Genomic DNA, 20,422 nt, shown 5'->3' on the forward strand with positions numbered 1-20,422 from the left:
GAGGAAGGCAGTATTCAGCTAGGTAATCTTCAACCGACCCACCTCTCCACCAACCAGGCCAACTCCTCCTAATGGACCCTGTCACGAACATATGTGTTCTGGGAAATTCATCTTCCTTATACTGACTTTTAATGACCTCTATTTCCCAAAGTGAAAACTCCATGGCTGGAGTCTGGAGTAACAACTTCTAGCTGCATGTTGACATAAATTTATCAAAACTGAGCTCTGTTTGCAGTGATTGCTAGATATATTCTTTGGATTCCTTTAGCCTAGAACCAACCCCTCTAGCACCTAAGCTACCTGTGTTTCCTCTGACATCCTGTGCTAATTCCAATGGAGTACTCACTCCATTGGGTAGTCATTGGCAGTTTTGTCTCTCCCTTCACTAGACTGTGGGCTCCATGATAGAAGGAGCTATCCTCTTCACCATGATGTAATTCCAGGTGCCTGGCAGAGCATCTGGCATTGTAGTCATCCAAAAAATCCCTAGCATGCCTGGTCATATTTTTTAAATCAATTTAGGTTTTCCTTCCTCTTCCATATTTATTTGGATCTTGTGATACTGTTGATTAGAATAATTAAGCACCTGAACTAGTTTATGGTCCTCAATCCTCAGTTCTTCCTCTGGCCATCCAGTTTCCATAGGAACTCTATGAGGTGTATTTAATTTTACCTCAAGGAAGGACCGATCTTCGATATTTAGATTACAATAAGTTTAGGCAATTGCTTATCTGTCCAGGAGCTAGTAGCACTATAGCCCCTAATTCAGTCATAATGTCTCTTCCTAGCAAGGGAGTGGGGCTTTCTGGCATTATCAAAAAATAATGTGAAAAAAATCAAGTCTCCCCGTATGCATCACGGTGGCTGAGAGAAAAATTTAGTTTTAAGTTTTGCAGAGACACCTTTAATCATTATGCTACATTTGGATAGTTGGCCAGGAGTGGAAAGGAAGACAGAATAGGTGGCTCCAGTGTCAAGAAGGTAATCAACTTGTTTTCCTTCTCTATTTTCAGAGTTACCCAATGCTCTGGGTTTCCAATAGACAGTTGGTTCAGGGGAGCCATGGTGAAGAACCCCAGGCCCCATCAGTCCCATTCAGGGACATTGGCTCTCTGAGCCCTCACAGATAGTAGTCCCAGAGGACATTCATATTTCCAGTGATGGTCTCCACACAAGGGGCACTTACAGGGTTTCGACTTTGGTTGTCCCCTCTGAGGACATTCTTGTTTCCAGTGTCCTAAATGGCCACATAAATGGCACTTGGTGCCAGGACCTCAGGAACTGTTGTCTGACATAGTGCATAAGGCCACAACTATGGCCTCAGATTTTATTTTCAAGCTTCCCTTCCTGTTCCTTATTCTCCTCTTGATCTCAGTTGTAATATACCTAATTGGCAGCTCCTAAGAGCTCTTCCAGGGTCCCTTCTGTACCAACTGCCAATTTTTTCAGGTTTCTCTGAATATCCGGGGCTGATTGAATGACAAATTTGTCCTTTAGAATCATCTCAGCCTCAGTGGGTACCAGGGGAGATAGCCTTGTATTTAATGAGAGCTTCCCTTAACCTTTCCAGGAAGGCCACCAGGCTCTCATCCTATATCTGTAAATTAGTGGCTAATTTAGCATAATTTAAAAGTTTAACTTTGGACCTCCTTAATTTTGTCAAAGCACAATCTTGGAAGTAGTGGTGATACCATTCCCCAATGGGATTATTATAATCCTAATTAGCATCTTGGGGTAGAACTGCCTGAGCTCCAGTAGGGAATTAGAATTTCCCTACAGGACCTCCAGTCCCATGATAATTAAGGAGTTTCTCATTCCCATATCTTTTAGCTGCTGCCAGAACCCCATGCTTCTCTGTCTCATTAAGAGTCTGATTTAACAAAAGCATTATATCTTTTTAGGTCAATTCAAAAACATACGTAATATTCTGAAAAACCTCTATATACTTATCCAGAACGTCAGGAAATTTACCTAGATCTCCTTTTATCTGTCTTAAATCTTGTAATGAAAAAGGTACTTGTAATCTTATCATAGTGATGCCTCTCTGTGTCCCTCCTCCCTGTACTCTAGCTTCTGGTAGGGGAAACATGACTGTTAACATTATGGGGAGGGCCTGGATAAGGTGGGCAGCAGGGAGCAGAAGTGCACGTTTTTAATTCTGGATATATAGATCCAGGACCCAAGAAGGAGGAGGTGGAGGTGGAGGTGGAAGATTTCCCTTCCTCCCTCTCTGGGTCTGCTTTGGGTATGGGCAGGGAGCCCTTAATTATTTCCCCTCCTGATTTGCTACTAGTAAGTCAGGATCTACTTTACACTGCTTACACATATCTTACTTTTCTTCTTAAGGCCCAAAAACGCTGAACATAGGGGACTTCTCCCCATTTTCCCTGATGTTTGCAAAATAAGTCCAATTATAGGCTTGTACTATAATTGCTATTTGCCTCTGGCAACCAGGTTTTCCCCCTCCAGTTTGTATTGGGGCCAAGCCTCGGTGCAAAAGAAAATGAGTTGCTTTTCCTTCAGGGTTTATGGATCAAAATCATCTCAGTTTTTCAAAATGCATCCCAAAGGAGTATTGGCCTTGGTTGGGGAATTGCCTATCTATAGGAAAGGAGGAAGAGGCATCCCTTATCTCAGTTTCCTATAGCTGGACAGGAGAAGCCTCATCTCCTGGTCCTGAGCTTTGGCTGGCTATGGCACTGGCAGCAAAGAGCCCTGTCAGTCTGGAGGGGTGCTGGTGATGAGGGAAACAAAGGCAAGAAAAATGTAGCTTAAATTAAATTCCCTTACAGCCTGCAGCCCACTGATAGATGTCAGACACCTACAGTGTGTAACACTCCCCAAAACATTTGTGGCTGCCTTGATGCCTTAATGTTTACACTTCCTTAAAAACTAAAAGCAACCTTATCTTGACAATAGCTAACTCTTCAGGGTCCTGTGAGACGCTGATTTCAGCATACAGAAATTCCTTAAAAACTGACTATATCTCTACCCCCCAACCTAAAAGTATATAATCAGTTGATCCTCACAACCCCAGTGCAGCTCTTTCTACCCACGGGTCCTGTCCGTGTGCTTTAATAAAATCACCTTTTTGCACTAAAGACGTCTGAAGAATCTTAGCCATTTGCTCGTGAACCCCATTTCAAATTTCATCATCTGGCACCCGAATGCGGGGCATTGAGTCTTCTCTGGACTCTGAGCCTTGGTGCAAACTTAGTAAGTACCTTCTCTTTTCTTCCTTTACTCTCATTTTGGGGGCTTTCCAAGGAGTATGGTCTTATTGGTATACTTTCATGCTGATTGCTCAGGCTGTAATCCTCTAGCCCATGGCTATTCTACAGGGAGGAGAAAGCCTGCCTTTTGGCTGGAAGCTAGTACCCTGGCTAGAATGATAATAAGACCCAGAAACTTGATGCCCTCTCTTTATTCCTGTCCTTATACAAATTTGTCTGTCTGGAGCACGGGACAGCCACCTAAGTGACTAGCACAGCTGCGGATCTTAAAGACTGCACTGTGAGTTTTCCTCCTTATTGGTCTAATGTGATCCCCTCCCACATTCCTGGTCTAGCCACTTCTGGCTGAGAGACCTCCACTGAGAGCTGGATGAAACCAGTATCTGACTGAATTAAAATCTAACTGGGGATCTTATCCTAAGGAATTTGGCTGTAAGGACTATATGTGTTGTAATGTCACTTAAATCATGTTGGATTTCCATCTTTATTGTTTTCTGTCAATATCCTCTACTAATTACTTAAATTACAGAGTTGGGTAATTCCTCCTTGTACAACTTTTCTAATGTTTTACATGGGTTAAAAATGGCACAGCCTTCAAGGGAACTAAGCCATCACCTTCACAGAATGCTCTTCGAGACAAGGTAAACTAAGGCACGGCCTTTTACACCACGGCTTTCAAGGCACGGCATGGCACGGTGTTTTGGTCCATAGTCCAGGCACCCATTTGTGGCCTGGGATGCAATAGGGAAGTGAGGGGACACTTCCCTTCTCCAGGGACCCTTAGCAGCTGGTCAGTGATCATAGTGATTTTTGTTTCAGGGACGCCTCCGGTTGGTTTGACACCAGGAACCTCTGACATATCTGAGTGGGATGCCACCCAGGGGTTGAGGGCGGAGGGGGGTTTTTGGTAATGTACCTTCTCTACTTTTCTGGCACTATGGGATCTTATTCAGTCCCCATTGACTCTCCCTTGGGATGCCTTTTTACCCATTGGAATCAATTCATATTGTAAGAACTAAGAAAACAAAAAAAAACAACAACCTGATCTTCTTTTGTAATATTTCCTGGCCTCAATACACCTTAGGAGATGAGGAAAAATGGCCCATTAATGGGACATTGAATTTTAATACATTCTATCAGATCTCTTCTACAAGAAACATGGAAAATGGACTGTGGTACCCTATGTCCAGGATCTAAACCAGGATCCAGACCTGAGGGCCTCTTGCAGAATGTGTCTAACCACCAGCCAGGTTAATAAACTCCCTCCTGATATATTGGATGATTGTCTAAACAGCCCCCTCCAAATAAACCCAGGTTACTGGAGGAAACAAAGTCCATCCCTAATGAAGGGGACTCTGACACTCTCACTGTTCCTCCTTCATAATAGACTCAGGTTACTCTAGCTATATGGGGGAGGAGGGCTCTCCCTCATTCATTTCCTGGGTATAGAATTAACATTCTTCTTTTCTGTTAAAAGACAAAATTTTCTAGGATTGTTGGTCTGCTCTTGATAGGAAAATGTAAACAGTGTTTTCTTTTGTTTGTTTGTTCTTGTTTGCTTTTTTTTTTTTTTCTTATGTCTGCCCAGAAAACCAAAGCTTTGTGTTTTGTCTTTATCAGGTCTTTGATTACTTAGTTAACACTTCTCAATGTTAAAGGAGCTAGGTTTTGCTAACAACTATATAACCCTACATATTTGCCCTTAGAATCTCTTTTGCTACCTTCGTTAAATAACTAACTTTTGAGTTTTATAATGATGAGTAATCCTATCTAGGCATGTGCTTTTTAACTTTCTAAGGTTTTAACAAACTTCCCAGGATTTAAATTGTAAATGACATCTTGTTTGACCAATTGGGCCTTTTTATTTGGTACGTTACTTGGAAATCCCTGCCAAACAAATAATGGTGAACCTTAGGTTGTATTGCTTGGGTAAATATTATGTATACGTGATGTTTTGATATAAGGTCACCACTTGATATTCTGATTATTAAAGTGTTCTGTGTCACAGAAATAACTGAATTTCCTTGTCAATTGCATTATAGTCTTTTCTCATTTACAAAATAAGTTTCATCTTCAAGAAGATCCATAAAAATGATTTTTTAAACAAACACAGGTTTTTGATGTCTTTAAAATCATAAAACTGAAATAGGTAAAAAAAAATCCTAAAACTAACAAAAGGGCTGCATTCCAACTGAACAGGAATCAGTAACGTGGGACTAAATAAACTGGAAAAGATGAGTATAATTTTGTGACTCTTGTTTGAAACATTGCTGGTTTTCTAATGTTTGCTCTTCCAAATTAAGGAAACTTTCTCTTAAGATGCCTATGACTTACAGAAATGTGATAAAATATTCCTTTGTGAACCAACCGAAATGATTACCTTTTCTCTCTACCTGAACCCTCTGAAATTCAAAAACTCTCAGTAAGTATTCATTCTTCCATGGCAATCATAATTATTTGCATAAGTTCCATAAGAATCTGTTCTCTTTGTAATAGGACACCATTGGAAATACTGGTTATTTTACCAAGGCTTTGACTGCAACGTCATATTTGAGAGCAACATGCATAGACTCATATATGACCAGTTTTAAGGAACTAAGGTTGACTTTATAAAGCATGAGGCCAATAAAGCCCCCTTGGAAATGTTGGCCTGATACCTTGCTTACAGGTGAGTAAAGAATGTTACTTCGTGGCAGGTGCAGGAACCTCAGGATATCTTTGGGGCCTCCTGGAAAGGAATTCGCCCAAATCTACAGGTATTGCAGGCATGTCGGATGGCAAGTACTTGGCTTGGCTTCTGACCTGGGGAGGCTACTAAAAGTTCAGTCTAGAGATTCCTTATCAAAAGTTCCAGCAATGCAAAATTTAAAAACTTTATTATCACCAATCACTGTTCTTGCTGAGCTTATGTAAATAATTAGGCCGAGTTTGTTTAAACTGGACTTGTTCTGTCGCAGGGAGTATGGCCAGAGTCGCAAAAGATGAGTCCACAAACAAAGTGCAGTTAAGTGAAGGTCCTCATACTCGAGTCAGAATGAGGCCCCGACTGACTCCAGAATGAAGCTTCTTTTTATTAGGATAATTGCTAAAGACTACGTGCATAAAGTCAGCTAAGCAAGTGTGTTAATCAATCTAATGGTTTGGCTTTCCAAGGTTGAATTTCGAGTTAATTGGTATCTATAACACTAGGAAGGGTCAGGTGTGAAGGAGGATCCGGCCCTGGACAATGTATGTTGATGGCTCTAGGTGTTCCTTATGAGCGGCAGCCGAGTTCAGCTGTGTAAACATGTCCTAAGGCCTTGCACCTTCTCCAGCCCTTCCCTTTTGAAGTCTTTTCCTTTGATGCTTCTCACCTGCATCTCCCACATTGTTCTACAAATGAATTAGTTTTCACTTGGCTGTGAGGGTTATTAGGGAAAAAATATGTTTCAATAACGCACCCTTATGGATGTTAAGTTGTAGTTCTAATTGTCTTTAAATGTTTGTTGTTTGCCTACACTAGACAACTTGAGGTAAACCTCAGAGAAATTGTCACAACTCATGTATAGACCATCTTTGTGCCTGTTGCTCTATGGGCCATTCAAAAGGATCACCACAGATATTTGAATTACAAACCAGAAAAACCCATCTGATTCTTACTGCCTGTTCCCAGTCTATCTGAGGATGCTTCAAGCTTGACATCTAAAATTCTTCTCACTTCCAGCACTGGCAGACACTGGGTTTGTAATTTGCTCTAATCATCAACGTGTATTTTTCTTGTTTCTATAAAAGTGCCTCTTTTTAATTACCTGACTGCTTACTAAACAAAATAGAGTCTATATGGTGGTTAACACCACCTAATACACAATCAAGGCCTTAAATGACTCTCAAAATAACATTATATTATTAAACACTAAAATAACTCAAATGCACTAAACAGTTCTACAAAACAAAATGGCATTAGTTGTTATAACTGCTGCACAAAGTGGAACTTGTGCTCTCGTAAAAACAAAATGCTATATATACATTCCAGATTACCACAAAAATATTTCTGAGTTTCTACCTGACAAATACTCAGATTGGTGCTTTAAATGATCCCTCCCTTTCCTTCAATAATTGGTTAAATTCCTGGACTAGAGGAAGATTTTTGTCAACTATCAAAGGTCTTGCTTGGGCTTCTTTTTCTTTTTCTTATTTTAACATGTTTGGCTGTTTTCTCCCATGTCTCTCCACCTGGTGCCAAGACTCCTTCACTGCGATAACCTCGAGCCAAAGGATGATCCTTTCTACTCAAGAAAACTCCCATATGTTATCAACTTTAGATACAGCGGCCTTAGCCTTTCCTAACTCCTATTAAATTCTCAAACTGAGCATCCCTGACCCATAGGTAGGGACATCTCTATGACCCTATTTAGCAGGAAGAAACTACAGAGGATGAGACCTTCTGCCTTCAGCAACCTTAAAGATTTAAGGGTCAAAGTTGTTCAGGGGGGAAAATGATGAGGGAAACAAAGGCAAGAAAAAGGTAGTTTAAATTAAATTCCCTTACAGCCCGCAGCCCATTGATAGATGTCAGACACCTGCATTGTGTAACACTCCCCAAGACCTTTATGGCTGCCTTGATGTCTTAATGTTTACACTTCCTTAAAAACTAAAAGCAACCTTATCTTGACAATAGCTAACTCTTCAGGGTCCTGTGAGACCTTGCTTTCAGCATACAGAAATTCCTTAAAAACTAACTATATCTCTAACTTCCCTCCAACCTAAAAGTATATAATCAGTTGCTCCTCACAACCCCAGTGCAGCTCTTTCTGCCCACGGGTCCTGTCCATGTGCTTTAATAAAATCACCTTTTTGCACCAAAGACATCTGAAGAACTCCTTCCTAGCTGTTTGCTCAGGAACCCCACTTCAACTTTCACTTTGCAAAGCTCCCTTTCATCCCTGGGAGTAGCTGCTCTTACCCAGGCTTGACCTTACCTCCGAGAGCTGACCTTGTCTTCCCTGATTTCTCCTACCCCTCCGTTTCCCACCGGAGGGACTTTGGGGGTATGCACTGTGACCAAGCCAGACTCCCTTGGTTGTGGAGGGATGCACTAGCTTTACTTTGGCTGGACAGTCATTTACATATTGATCATCGGCCCTTGAGGGGGGCTGAAAGGGCCAAAGTCCCAGTCTATTCCTCTGCCTTTTCCAGCAATGCCCATATAAATATGTTCCAGCCATGTGGGTGTCCATTTTAAAGTCTCTAGGTTGTTACAAATCGGCATACATTAGGCTAAATGTAGCAAAATTGTTCCCGTGTATCCTGGCAAAAGCCCTTCATATGTCGTAGCGGTCCATCCCTCATATGGTACAGGCATCCATTCCTCTTCCCTGCAGAAACAATACAAATGTGGAGCATTTGGAGGCTGGCATCAAGGACGTTGCCACCATCTCCCCAGCCTTTGGATCAAAAGAGGGGCAATTTCTTTCTTTAAAAAAAAAATGTTTTTAATGCTTATTTATTTTTGAAGGAGAGAGACAGAAACAGAGAATGAGCAGGGAAGAACAGAGAAAAAGGGAGACAGAGAATCCAAAGCAGGCTCCAGGCTCTGAGCTGTCAGCACAGACTCCGACGTGGGGCTCGAACTCACAAACCGTGAGATCATGACCTAAGCTGAAGTTGTAAGCTTAACCAACTGAGCCACCCAGGCACCCCAAGGGGGGGGGGCAATTTCAATGAAGGCTTGAGCAAAACAATGCAAAATGGCGTGCTGTCCTGTCCTTTTGGTTAAAATTATAGTTCTTTCCATATTTTGAGGCAGACAAAAGAGGGGAAAAAAATCTTTGTTTCCTGCCCCCTTTTTTTTTCAATCCAAAGCAGACCACCAATCCAAGATAACTTTGTCTTTTTAAGAGAGAGTAAAAGCAGAATTTTAATCTTATACCAGTGTACTTTTAAAATACATTCATTTTAACCTTAGTCCATCCTGACCACACATAAAATTGCTTTTCAAAGACTTCCCTTAACAAACTTTCTATAACTTTTCTTTGCATTCAGATTTTGTCCCAAGCCATTTCTCTCAAAAAAAACAAAACAAAACAAAACAAAAAAACAAAACAAAACAAAAACAAAAACAAAAACAAAAAAACAGTCTCATTTAGGACAAATATATATATATATATATATATATATATATATATATATATATCTTCAACAAAAAAGTAATTCCACTTCTTTTCTTACATCCTTCTTACAACATCTACTTTTCTATACACAGAGTCACTTTTCTTATTTACATCAGTTTTAACTACATTTAGCAGAATTTTAACTCTTAGAAACCTTAGTCTCCAGTGAAAAGTAAGTACTAACCAATTGTGATTTGTCTGTCACATCAGAATTCCTTAAATGGCAAACTTATGAATTAATTAAGCACAAAGCCTGTTTTCCAACAGACCCAACTATCCTTAGTTTCTCTGCAATAAGTCAAAAGCACACACCTATGTTTAGTAAGTAATGCTTCAGCATTCCATCTGATTTGGAAAAGGCCTGAGTGTCCAATGAATTTAATCCAGTTTATCATCCAAGAAAAACTTTAAAGTTTCAGGCTATCAAAGACCCTGAAAGCTATCCTAACAATTACCCATGAAAACTTTGAGACAGACAAAAGTAACCATCATTTTAAGTCACCTTTTTGCTGACAAATTGCCACAGAGATAACACAAGCTTATTTGACCTTCAGTGAACCTAGGTAGAAAAAAGTTTTATATTTAATGCTGATAACTCTAAAGATATGTCTATCTTAATTAAACCAACACACTTAAATTAGTTTAAATACTGAATATGTTCCATCTGTGTCCATTTAAAAGTCAATCAATTTGTTCACCATTGTCCATTTTTATCTGGGGCACCAGTGAGGAAATCTGAAGTAAGCAGTGTAAGTCTAAGGGGGTACTCTTTGCTCCTTTACAGAAAGGAGAGGAAGAGGAGCTCATGGTACTGGAGGCACCCAGAAGGTATAGGAGCCAGGTATGCAGTCCACACCCAAGGTGGTGCAGAAAAACAGGAGGAGGGAGGGGAAGGCATAAGAGGTGAGGTGTGGCCTAGAAGCCTGGAGGCCAATAAAAGACCAGAGGGCAGAGAAAAAGGTCTCTGGGTCCTAAAATCCTAAATTCTGTCATCTCTGACAGACAAGCAGATGCAGATTTTTTTTTTTTTTCCACCAACAAGTGGAAGTGGGAAGTCACATCTGGCCAGAGAAGATAGGGAAGTTCCCCAAAAGAAAAGGAGTTTTGGCAGCTGCTTGGGAATATTCCTTAAAGTCCCTGTCCCAAGGGACACCAACCGAAGACAGTTAGTTCTAATTATCATCTGCATCTTGTGGGAGCTTGCCATGTGTCTTCTCTCCAATCCCCACTCCCGCCCGCCCCCCACCTGGGCATCAGGGGCAGGAGGAGGGTGGTGAACCCAGAAGTTGTTGAAGTAAGTCCTGCTTTCCACTCCACAAAAGACGTTTGAAATTGAAAGGTTAAAAAAAAGGGGGGGTGGGGAGGACCTGGGAGGTGAGCCACGCCAGAGTGTCAGATATGGAAGCAAGTAGAGAGCCACCTTCTACTGCAGTTGGGAAACCTGTGAGTAGGACCCCTATGGAAGTCACCCAGATCACTCCTAGGAGGATATACGAGGGATCAGTCCTGGGCTTTTCCACTCATTTCCCAAAGGGAGAGGCTGACCAAGACAGAAAGAGGAGAATTCTACCAGATACCCAAACGGGAAGTCAGGGATCAGGTTTTGCAGATAGCCTTTAGGCGTCCACCAAAGAGTAGCCTTGGTCAGGACCCATCCGTTGCTATTCAGCCTCCCCTGAGTCCCGTGCATCTGGGGGTTCATCTCGGAAGGAAACTGGGGCTCCACCACACCGATGCTCCCAACTACTTTGAGAGATCAGCTGGGAGGAGACCAAAGGAGCCTGTCACCCGAGACTTGGGAATGGCAGCCACACTATTTGCTCTTAACTGGCTGACCAGTGACCATTGTTTGGTTTGAGAGTTTTATTTAGGATAGAAAGAAAAAAAAAAAAAAGAGGGAGCCGTGGCTGCTCTTTACTTAAGGTTAGAAGACGTTGGGTATCCCAGGTGAGCCCCCAAGAAATGTTGTAGGATTCTTTACCTCAATACCCGTGGTTTGTCATCTCTCCGCTTCGAAGAATGAAGAGGTGAACACCAAAGAAAATGAGCAGCAGGCAAACGTTTATTAGAGTATAAGATTAGAAAGTAAGAGGAGTATGAAAGCTTTCTTTGCAGAGAGGGGGGATTTGAAAGTGAATGCCCTGACTATAGGCAAGGGCCTTTGTTTCATAAGGTTCTGTTGCCCACCCGTCCTCCATCCCCTCCCCCTTGTTCCTTCTTATGTCCTACCCTTATTGGCTTGATAACTCTTGGTGCTGGGTTGTCCATTCCTGATTGTCTGGATTCCACTGTGTGAGGAGTTAGACTATGGTCATACTGTCCCTCGTATGACATAAGTGTTATGGTTTACTTATTTCAGTTAGGTATTTTGATTGTCAAATTCCTAAGGGGAACCTGAGGGGGAGTAGGTGGTGTCTGTTACATTCTTAAGAGGAGCCTTATGCCCTAGGGGTTTGCTGTAGTCAAATGCTCCTAGTGTTGTGTCAAAATATGTGTTTTTCCCCACCCAGGGACCTCAGGTCCTAACCTTTCCCTCTCTGCCTATTTTATCCTATCTTTTCTCTATCATATTAGTTTCAAATTTATTAATTGCCCACGCCCCTCCCCCAACCCTGCCTCCTACCCACCCACCAATCCCACTGTATATTCAAAGGAAAACCAGGATAGGGATGACAGTCCCGGTTGGAGCCTCTCTATCTGATGGGAAAGTGGCTGATGCAGGCTGAGCTTTACCTGCCCAGCCTCCCAGGAATCTTGCACAGCCCCCCTGGATGGACTCAAATCAGGAAGCACACATGGAAAACATGGACTACATGTTTCTCTTCAGTTCCAGAAGTATGCATGACAGAAATTAAACCTGCTTCCATCCTTGTTTTCTTTTTTAATTTTCTTCAGTTTTTTTCCTAGCTTTATTGACATGTAGTTGACATATAATATTGTATACATTAAGTTGTACAATGGGATAATTTGATGCATGCATATATCGTGAAACATTTACAACAATAAGGTTAATTAACACGTTATTCACTTCACATAATTATCCTTTTGTTGCTGTCATGGTGAGAACATTAAAGCTCTACTCTCAGCAACTTTCAGGTATACAACACAGTACTGTTAACTATAGTCATCATGTTGTGCATTAGGTCCCCAGAACTTAGTCATCTTATAACTGAAAGATTTTACCCTTTGACCAGTATCTTTCCATTTCCACCACACACCCCTAACCCCTCGTGAAAATGGTATTAGATCGAATCCATTGAAAAATAGAGGCAAATTGTGCTTCCAGAGAGCCTCTTTTTTTTTTTTTTTTTTTTTTTTTGGTGTTTTGTCCAGCTCTTTGAGTTTTGCGTCATAGAATAAACACCTAAGCAGTAAATGTGGGTAGTTGGGCCCACCCTCCAGATTTATTGCTCAAATGGCAGAGGAAGAGGATGTGATGGGGACACTTCTTCCCTGTCTGTGTATTCTAATCTTTTAGAACATCCTTGAGATGTTCAACCCTCGCCTCCCACAAGTCCACAATTAGCCTTAAATTCATGACTTGTAAAAAGAACGAACAACAGGTATGATGTTTGCTAAAACTGGTTCCGAAAAAGCACTGAAAGGAGTGGTTCAATACAATTCTGTGCTGACGAGTGTTTTGTTTTAAATCAGACAACAGCAATAATAGATAAAAGCAACATGAAATGATTTATTGAAAAAATGACCATTCAGGCAATATCACACAGCGATGTAAGATAATATTCAATATCAGATCATCTTTGTTTTTGTATTAAAAATAAAAGTAATTTTTGTTAGTCCATCAACTAATTCCCCTGGTGACACAGAATAATAGCTGTGGTTCTGGTCAGATCTTTTAAAAGAATAAATTCAGAGGTGTGTGCATGAGTATGACATGGGGCGTGTGTGTGTGTGTGTGTGTGTGTGTGTGTGTGTACAGAAATTACCAACACAGATGATAAAAGGGAATTCAGAAATATATAGATCTTGTAGTTTATCCTCAAACCTTGGGGAAGAGGCGTGTATTTTTCTCAAAAGGGCACAAATCTAACAGTCAAGGTGGATGTTTGGGCTGTGTTGCTTTAAAGGACATCATCTCCTCAAGGGGGAATCCCCTGCAGCCCAGGCCAGGGAGTCCCCGGGGAGGGAGCCAGGCTGTTGTTACTTGGCCTGGGTGGCAGAGGGGACATCAGTGACCAATGTGTCCTCCTCCTCAGCGGCGCTGTTCTTCTTGGCCACAGCAACCGAAACGGGTGTTTCCGCAGGGCCCTTCCCGGTCTTGCCTTCTCCTCCCACGTTGACCTGGCCCTGGGCACCGGGCACCTGCTGCGGGCGGTGGCGTGGGTTGTTGGGGCGGCGGGATCCGTAGCGTGGTGGGGGCTTCTGCTTCGGCCCTCCGTCGTCACGCCCGCTTTCCTTGTCTTCCGCCTCCAGCTCCTCAGAAATGCCTGCTGAGGGTCTTGGACCAGGAGTGATGCCTCGAGCCCTAGGGCGACTCAGCAGGTAGCTGGGGCCGGGCCCCCGCCGAGGGGCGCACTCGGGCCTTGAGGCTGGGGCAGACGCGGGCAGGTGGGCAGGCCGCGGGCCGCTGGTGGGAGCGAGGATCGAAGGGCCGCGAGACAGGGCCCAGGCCCTGCGGAAGGGCGGAAAGCGCTGCAGCTTTTGGTCTTGGGGTCCGCCGGGCAGGCGGCGCCTCTGGCCCTGGGCCTTGGTGAAGCCTTCGCCACTGGCCTCACCTTCGTCGACGTCTTCCTCAGCGCCCCTGGGACCGTGCAGGGGTGGCCCACGGCGGCAGATGTAGAAGCCCCTGCAGAAGCGGGGGCGGTTGGCAGCGTAGCGACTGCCCTGCACTGGGGCACCCGCTGGCCCGGTCACGTTAGCGGCCTCGGTGCCCCGCTCGCCCTGCACCACATCAAACTCGACCATCTCGCCGTCGCCCACGCTGCGTTGGTACTTGTGAGGGTTGTTCCGGGTGATGGCCGTCTGGTGAACGAACACATCTTCTTGGGTATCATGCCTGCTGATGAAACCGTACCCGTTCTTCACGTTAAACCACTTGACGGAGCCTCGCACCCTCTTGGCGATGACCTTTTTGGGCACCTTTCCCTTGGCGCCTCCTGCCGCGGTGGTCTTGGGGATCGCGTCTCCGCCGAGGTTGCCAGCCACTGGAGCCCGGGGAAGATCTCCACCTCCCAAGGAAACCAGGAGTTTCTGCGCGGCTTGAGGGGGTACTGAGACGGTCACCTCTGTGCGGGTGACCTCTCCCACCTCACTCATGAGGCCGTCCTTGCTCTCCTTTCTCTGAGAACTTGAGGGAAATCTGGTCCTGGGCGATTGGGGGTGGGGTGGGGTGGGGAGGGGCTAGGTCTGGAGGCAGGAGCCTCACTTTGGAAGGGTCGTCGGTCGGGGCCAAGGACTCTCTGGCTTCGCTCTGAGACTCTTGGAAAGGCCTACGTCGTCTCCTGGGGCAACAGGACACGGACCAAACAGTGGCTGCCGCGGGCGGTGACGTCTCAATGGGGGTCACCCACTTAGGAGAAGGCGCTTGGGCTGGGGGGCGGGGCAGATGTGCTCTGCCTTGTGCTCCAGGTGCCTCTTGGTCCCTCATGGAGAGGGGGCTCATTTGAAGCTCTAGGCAGTGGTCTTCTTGAAGACCCTCTTGCTTGCTTGAGTGGATGTGAAGAGATGACCCACTTTCCATCTCTCTCCCTTGGTTGGAGATATTCCCAGCCTTCTTAAGGGCACTCTCCAAATACTCCCACAAAACCCTGGTCCTCTTCCAACTCCTTGTGTGCTCTATATGTGGGTGAGGCATTTTGTGTAAAGGTGAGACAAAATGGCAACCACATGAAATTAAGACCCAATCAAAGAAGCCCACTGTGGGTTGTTTGTTTTCTTTTCTTTTCTTTGTTTTCCTGCGGAGAGATAGGGGAAGCCTGCCAGCGCTAGAATGCTAGTACTGAGAGGACACTAAACTAGTGCAGGTTTATCCAGACTAGTGTTAGGGTTGTAGAGTAGTGAAGGTGAGTGGGAACACTTTTGTTAACTAGAATATTCTGAAAACGCTGTTGAGCTCTGTGTTCTTGCCCACATAAAGCAAATGGTCATGTGGAGTAAAATAGAGCTGAGTGAATTTGCCCTTGTGTTTTAACTGCAGATCCAAACTTTCTCCCACCCTCAAATGGTTTATGACTCTGTGATCTGTATCCTAAGTTGGAGTTCTGGTTTAATTATACAGGAACCCTAAGAATTCAGCCTAACTGCAGTGCTAATACTGTGGTAAGGTACAACTAGCTGTCTTGAAGTATAACCTTTCAGATGTGATGATAGAGCAGGCCAAAATAGTAGATAGCAACTGGTCAGAAAACTGTTTACATTCATTAATAAGAAAAATAAAAATAAGCCAAGTTGGCCTACCACTTTAGAGTTTACAGAAACCTCTCATGTGTTGTGCATTTGACCCCTGCAATAACCCACTCTATAAGGAAGTGGAGCAGTGTTGTTTTTACTTCAATTTGACGGATGAGGGAACCAGGGCCCAGAGATAGCAAGCTGCTTGCTTAAGTTCACATGTTTAGTATGGGGCAAACAGATTTCATTCCAGGTCCAGGTCTTTTTCCACCACACCTCATTGGCCTTTGTGTACAGTTTTGTGACTTCCTTCAACTGATGTCAGAGAACAGGGACCTCTTTCAGAGAGGTCATACAACCCAGCAGAGAACCCAAGAAACACCTCTTGCATGGATGATCTGTCTCCCCTGGGTTGAGGCTTCCAGGCCTGGGCCTCTACAGGGGCAAAAATTGCCTTCATGTCAACTAAGAAGCACCCCCTGTCCCCACATGCAGTAACCTTCTGCCTGAAGCTGACTAGAAAACAAACCCTACTGCAGACTCAGGAGCCGTTTCTTCACCATGCTGGTGTAATATAAAGTGGAAGAAGGGGACCTCATTTTAATTTTTCTATTTAAAAAACACTTCTTCAGGCATCATCTCTTGTGGTTTTTGCAACAAGCATGAGAGAGCAGCAGGCTACTGTCAGTATCCTCACGTGACCATGAGTAAATCAGGGCACCAGGGCACAAAACATTTACCTGACCTAACCAAGGCCACCCATGTAGTAAGTACAGAACCAGGATAATACCTTTGGGAATTCAGGCCCTCTGGTTCTTAGTCCACTGTGCACTCCATGGCTCCATGAAGCCAGTTCTATGATATTGCCAACATTTCTTCCTTTCATGTCCTGAGAGCTCTTCTTGCTCTTTCCCACATTTGCCATGCTCATTCCCATCTCTGTGCCCATGTTCACTTTTCTCCTCATTCTCCTAGGAATACCTTCTCTCCTCTCCTCTGTCTGTATAAATCCTATCTGCCCTCTGAGCCTCCATTTTGCAATCCTCTCCCACCCCCTTTCCAAATGCACCAGTCCACCTCAATATCGTTCTTGGAAACCTAGTTGCACTTACAGCCCAACAATTAATGGCTACTCTACTTCTTCCCTGATGCATAAGGCTTTATGTCTCACTATTAGTCCCAACTAGATTCTAAGCTCACTAAATCTCACTAAAGAGTGAACACTTTAAATTTCTTCTCTGAGTACCATGGTGCCTGGAACAACACTGGCTGCCTAAAGGGCCACCCGAAATGTGTGCTTGTGGATGAAATTTATACCTTCCCCCTCCCCCCTGCCTCAAAGTGGTTACATCCTTGAATTCCTTACAGTCACTAGCACAGCGCCAGGCACAAAGATGCCAATGAGATTCACTGGCTCGAACTGAGTATGCCCTCTTGAATCTCCTGTTGTTGTTATCGTGATATACAGGATAGTGCCTTGGAGCCATCATGGAACTCTATTAAACTTTCCTGGTTTGTAGGTATTTTATGCAAGAATAAAGGTTTTGTAAAAAAACAAATTAATATGGTATGAATTAATTAATTCAACTTTAAGGTTTAATTTGTTGAGACCATTGTATTATTTTCATTGAAATCATCAGGTTCTATTTGTTTTTAATTTTATTTTTTATTTTTTAAAATTTACATCCAAATTAGTTAGCATATAGTGAAACAATGATTTCAGGAGTAGATTCCTTGATGCCCCTTGCCCATTTAGCCCATCCCCCCTCCCACAACCCCTCCAGAAACCCTCAGTTTGTTCTCCATATTTATGAGTCTCTTCTGTTTTGTCCCCTCCCTGTTTTTATATTATTCTTGTTTCCCTTCCTTTATGTTCACCCGTTTTGTCTCTTAAAGTCCTCATATGAGTGAAGTCATGTGATTTTTGTCTTTCTCTGACTGACTAATTTCACTTAGCATAATACCCTCCAGTTCCATCCACGTAGTTGCAAATGACAAGATTTCATTGTTTTTGATTGCCGAGTAATACTCCAATATATATATGTGTGTGTGTGTGTGTGTGTGTGTGTATGTGTATACATATATATATATATATATACACACATATACATATCTATATATCTATATATACATATCTATCTATATCTATCTATCTATCTATCTATCTATCTATCTATCCATATATCACACCATCTTTATCCATTCATCCATTGGTGGACATTTAGGCTCTTTCCATACTTTGGCTATTGTTGATAGTGCTGCTAGAAACATGGGGGTGCATGTGTCCCTTCGAAACAGCACACCTGTATCCTGTGGATAAATGCTTAGTAGTGCAATTGCTGGGTCATAGGGTAGTTCTATTTTTAGTTTTTTGAGGAACCTCCACACTGTTCTCCAGAGTGGCTGCACCAGCTTGAATTCCCAAGGTTCTGTCTATTTATTCTGCACCTCTCTCCACCCATCCTGTGAAGCATATAATTTAATTCCTATTATTAAAAAGCTGTCAATGAAATAGAGGGTAATTCAGGCTTAAGGTATACCATCTGATTCATTAACATTTAAGAGGCTTATCATCTAAAAATACAATCTTTTAAAAAAATAAAAATAAAAAACTTTGTTTGCTGTTTCAGCCACAAAATGGTGCTGAACCTGAGACAGCAGAGTCCATCCAGGCCCATTGTAAAAGGTGATAACATTATCTACTGTGAAGAATAAATAAGGTGGCAGCCTAAGGAGCGGAGGCTTAATAATAATGCCCCAGCCATTACTGGACTGACTCACTGGCACTTCCTGTTCAAAAGGTAAATGCGCTAAATGGAAAAGAGAACCCTATCCATCTTACTCCTTCCAGAACCACACCATCAACTCCACTGTCTCTTGAGTGCTGCTATCTGTCCAAGGCAACATAAAGGTAATATAATACATCCAGAAATAATAAAAAGTAATCTAGAGTATGGCACTGAGAATGCCCACCCTTGCCCCACATCCTGCAAATGGTACATCACAGAAACCAAGGTGACTCCAGAGATACTATGGATGTCAATAAGTGGTTTAAAATATGGGCAGTGTTGCAATTTTCAGTGCACTCTCAGCTGAGGTTTTGGGAACTAAAATCATTAGAAAGAGCCATGAATCTTAAGTCAGAAGATCTGGGTTTGATTCCTGGGATGGCCAAATATTGACTGTTTGGCCTTGAGAAAATCACCTCACTTCTCTGAAATGCAGTCTTCTGGCATGTAAGAAGGAAATATAAATGCCTAAAATGTGAAAAAAAAATATGTGTAAACCAACAGCTGTGAACATTTTGCCATGTGTTAAAAATAAAGGAAGACAGAGTGAAAGAAGGACAGAAATGATAAAGCATAATGGTTAATTTTATGTGACCCAGTTTGGCTGGGTCATGGTGCCCAGATATGTGGTCAAACATTATTATGGATGATTTTGTGAGAGTGTTTTTTTGGATGAGAATAACTTTTAAATCCGTGAATTTTGAACAAAGCAAATTGCCCTCTATAATGTGGGTGGGCCTCATCCAATCAGGTGAAATCCTGAACAGAGCAAAAGACTGACCTCTCCTGAGCAACAGGCAGTTCTGCAGCAGATGGCCTTTAGACTTGAGCTGCAACATTGGTTCTTATGTGGGTCTCTAGTTTGTCAGCCAATCCTGCAGGCTATGGATTTACCAGTCTCCGTAATCACGAGCCAGTTCCTTGAAATAAATTTCTCTGTCTCTCTGTCTCTGTTTCTCTCTGTATCTCTGTCTGTCTGTCTGTCTGTCTCTACACACACACACACACACACACACACACACACACACACACTGCATCCTATTGGTTCTTTTTCTCTGCAGAACCCTGACTCATGCAGATTTTGATACCAGAACTGGCTCTAAAGAACAGAATCTCTGTCTCTCTCTCTCTTTCTCTTTTTCTAAAGAACAGAATGTTAAGGATGAGTTTTCTGAATTGGTTGTGGGGTTCTGGAGTTGGTTCTCTAATTTGATTATATTTAAAGGCACTAATAACTCTATTTCCAATAGTAAAGAGCACACTCATAGTCTATGGCCTGATGTGGCAATAGAGATGCACAAAATATCACTATTGCATACTCCTAATCAAATACTCATACAAGGCAGGGATATGAGAGGGCATGTACATGATACATTAAAATATTTTTTTGTGAAACTAAGGAGTACAATGGGAATTGCTGGTTGTTCCTAATGTCACTGGACAAAGTGGGAAAAAGAAAAGAATGAGCTCAGAGATTCAAATTCCTCACTCAAACACTTCATAAATGACCTGAAAGCTTCTATGTCTGGCCTGAAAGTTTCTATATCTACCCTGAAAGAGACCCCTTAGCTCCTGGAGCCACAGGGCTGAGATGAGAGTCTCATCCAATGGCTGAATTACAATGGAACTTGAATTCCAAACCTCACTGCACATCCACCATTAAAGTGTAGGCATCAGTTGGGAAGCAATGGGATCCTAAAGATGGGATTGGGAACATGGGGGAAGACCAGTAATGAAACTGGGAACATTGAGTCCTTAACATCATGAGTCATTGTTACTAGTAGAAGCCGCCTGTCCATCCCCAGTGAGGAGAGATTAGCCCTGCATTGCCTGAAGAAAGTATAATGGAAAACATAATGCCTGAGGACGTTTCCTTGAAAGACACTGATGATGCCCTGAG

General features: G+C 43.0%; 1 protein-coding gene across 1 annotated transcript; it reads right to left on the minus strand.

The window, feature by feature from the left end:
• Positions 1-13,053: 13,053 nt before the first annotated feature.
• LOC111559184 (Y-box-binding protein 3-like) lies at positions 13,054-14,833 on the minus strand. Its single transcript, XM_045051684.1, has one exon. It carries the CDS (start codon positions 14,657-14,659, stop codon positions 13,544-13,546), a length of 1,116 nt encoding a protein of 371 aa, XP_044907619.1. The 5' UTR covers positions 14,660-14,833; the 3' UTR covers positions 13,054-13,543.
• Between the last annotated feature and the right edge of the window lie 5,589 nt (positions 14,834-20,422).

The sequence above is a fragment of the Felis catus genome (assembly GCF_018350175.1).
Source record: "Felis catus isolate Fca126 chromosome X unlocalized genomic scaffold, F.catus_Fca126_mat1.0 chrX_random_Un_scaffold_89, whole genome shotgun sequence".
Taxonomy (NCBI): Eukaryota; Metazoa; Chordata; class Mammalia; order Carnivora; family Felidae; genus Felis; species Felis catus.